At 43.8% G+C, this 634-nt stretch overlaps 1 protein-coding gene across 1 annotated transcript in view; it reads right to left on the bottom strand.

Moving 5' to 3' along the window:
• Nucleotides 1-634, bottom strand: part of KCTD19 (potassium channel tetramerization domain containing 19) — a 24,908-nt gene that overhangs the window by 17,915 nt on the left and 6,359 nt on the right. Inside the window, exon 8 of the mRNA XM_009330373.1 lies at nucleotides 530-634. Coding sequence (XP_009328648.1) covers nucleotides 530-634 — 105 coding nt within the window. The remainder of the gene's footprint in view (nucleotides 1-529) is intronic.

Genomic DNA, 634 nt, shown 5'->3' with positions numbered 1-634 from the left:
TCACCATCCCTGGGGGTATTTAAAAGACGGGTAGATGAGGCGCTTAGGCACATGGTTTAGTGGGCATGGGGGTGTTGGGTTGACGGTTGGACTCGATGATCTTAGAGGTCTCTTCCAACCTTAATGATTCTATGATTCAGAAGTCTACTTTCTTTGTTGGACTAGACATAGCAGTATGACTTTTCCGTGACTTCAGAAAAGCCTGTACCCATAGGCATTTAGATGCTTTTGAAAATCCCATACAAAGTTTGCCAAATCAATGGTAAATCTTACATTTTAAGAACATGGGATCATTAAAGAATTTACGTATCCTGCTTTGGAATTTTAGGTTTACCAGCCTACAATAGAATAGAAAAATGCCAACTCACGTAATTATAGTCACCTGCAAGTTGAACTGAAAATACATACAAATTCTAAAAGACAAGCTGCTGAGAACAGGACTCCTTTTCAACTACAAAACCCACTAGCTAGCCTTTTGAAAGAACCTTAAATTATGTTGATATTGCCTATATGAAGGCAGGGTGGGTACCTGGCGTGCTGGAAGAGGATGCCGTCACCGGAGAGGTGCAGGCGGCTCCTGCCCAGGTCACTGCCTACGCAGAGCTGTCCCAGAGCCGAATCCGGGTAGTTGGCC

The sequence above is a fragment of the Pygoscelis adeliae genome, unplaced genomic scaffold (assembly GCF_000699105.1).
Source record: "Pygoscelis adeliae isolate BGI_AS28 unplaced genomic scaffold, ASM69910v1 Scaffold458, whole genome shotgun sequence".
In the NCBI taxonomy this organism is placed as follows: Eukaryota; Metazoa; Chordata; class Aves; order Sphenisciformes; family Spheniscidae; genus Pygoscelis; species Pygoscelis adeliae.
The sequence above is the reverse complement of the archived record's forward strand: the minus strand, read 5'-3'. Positions and strand labels throughout refer to the sequence as shown.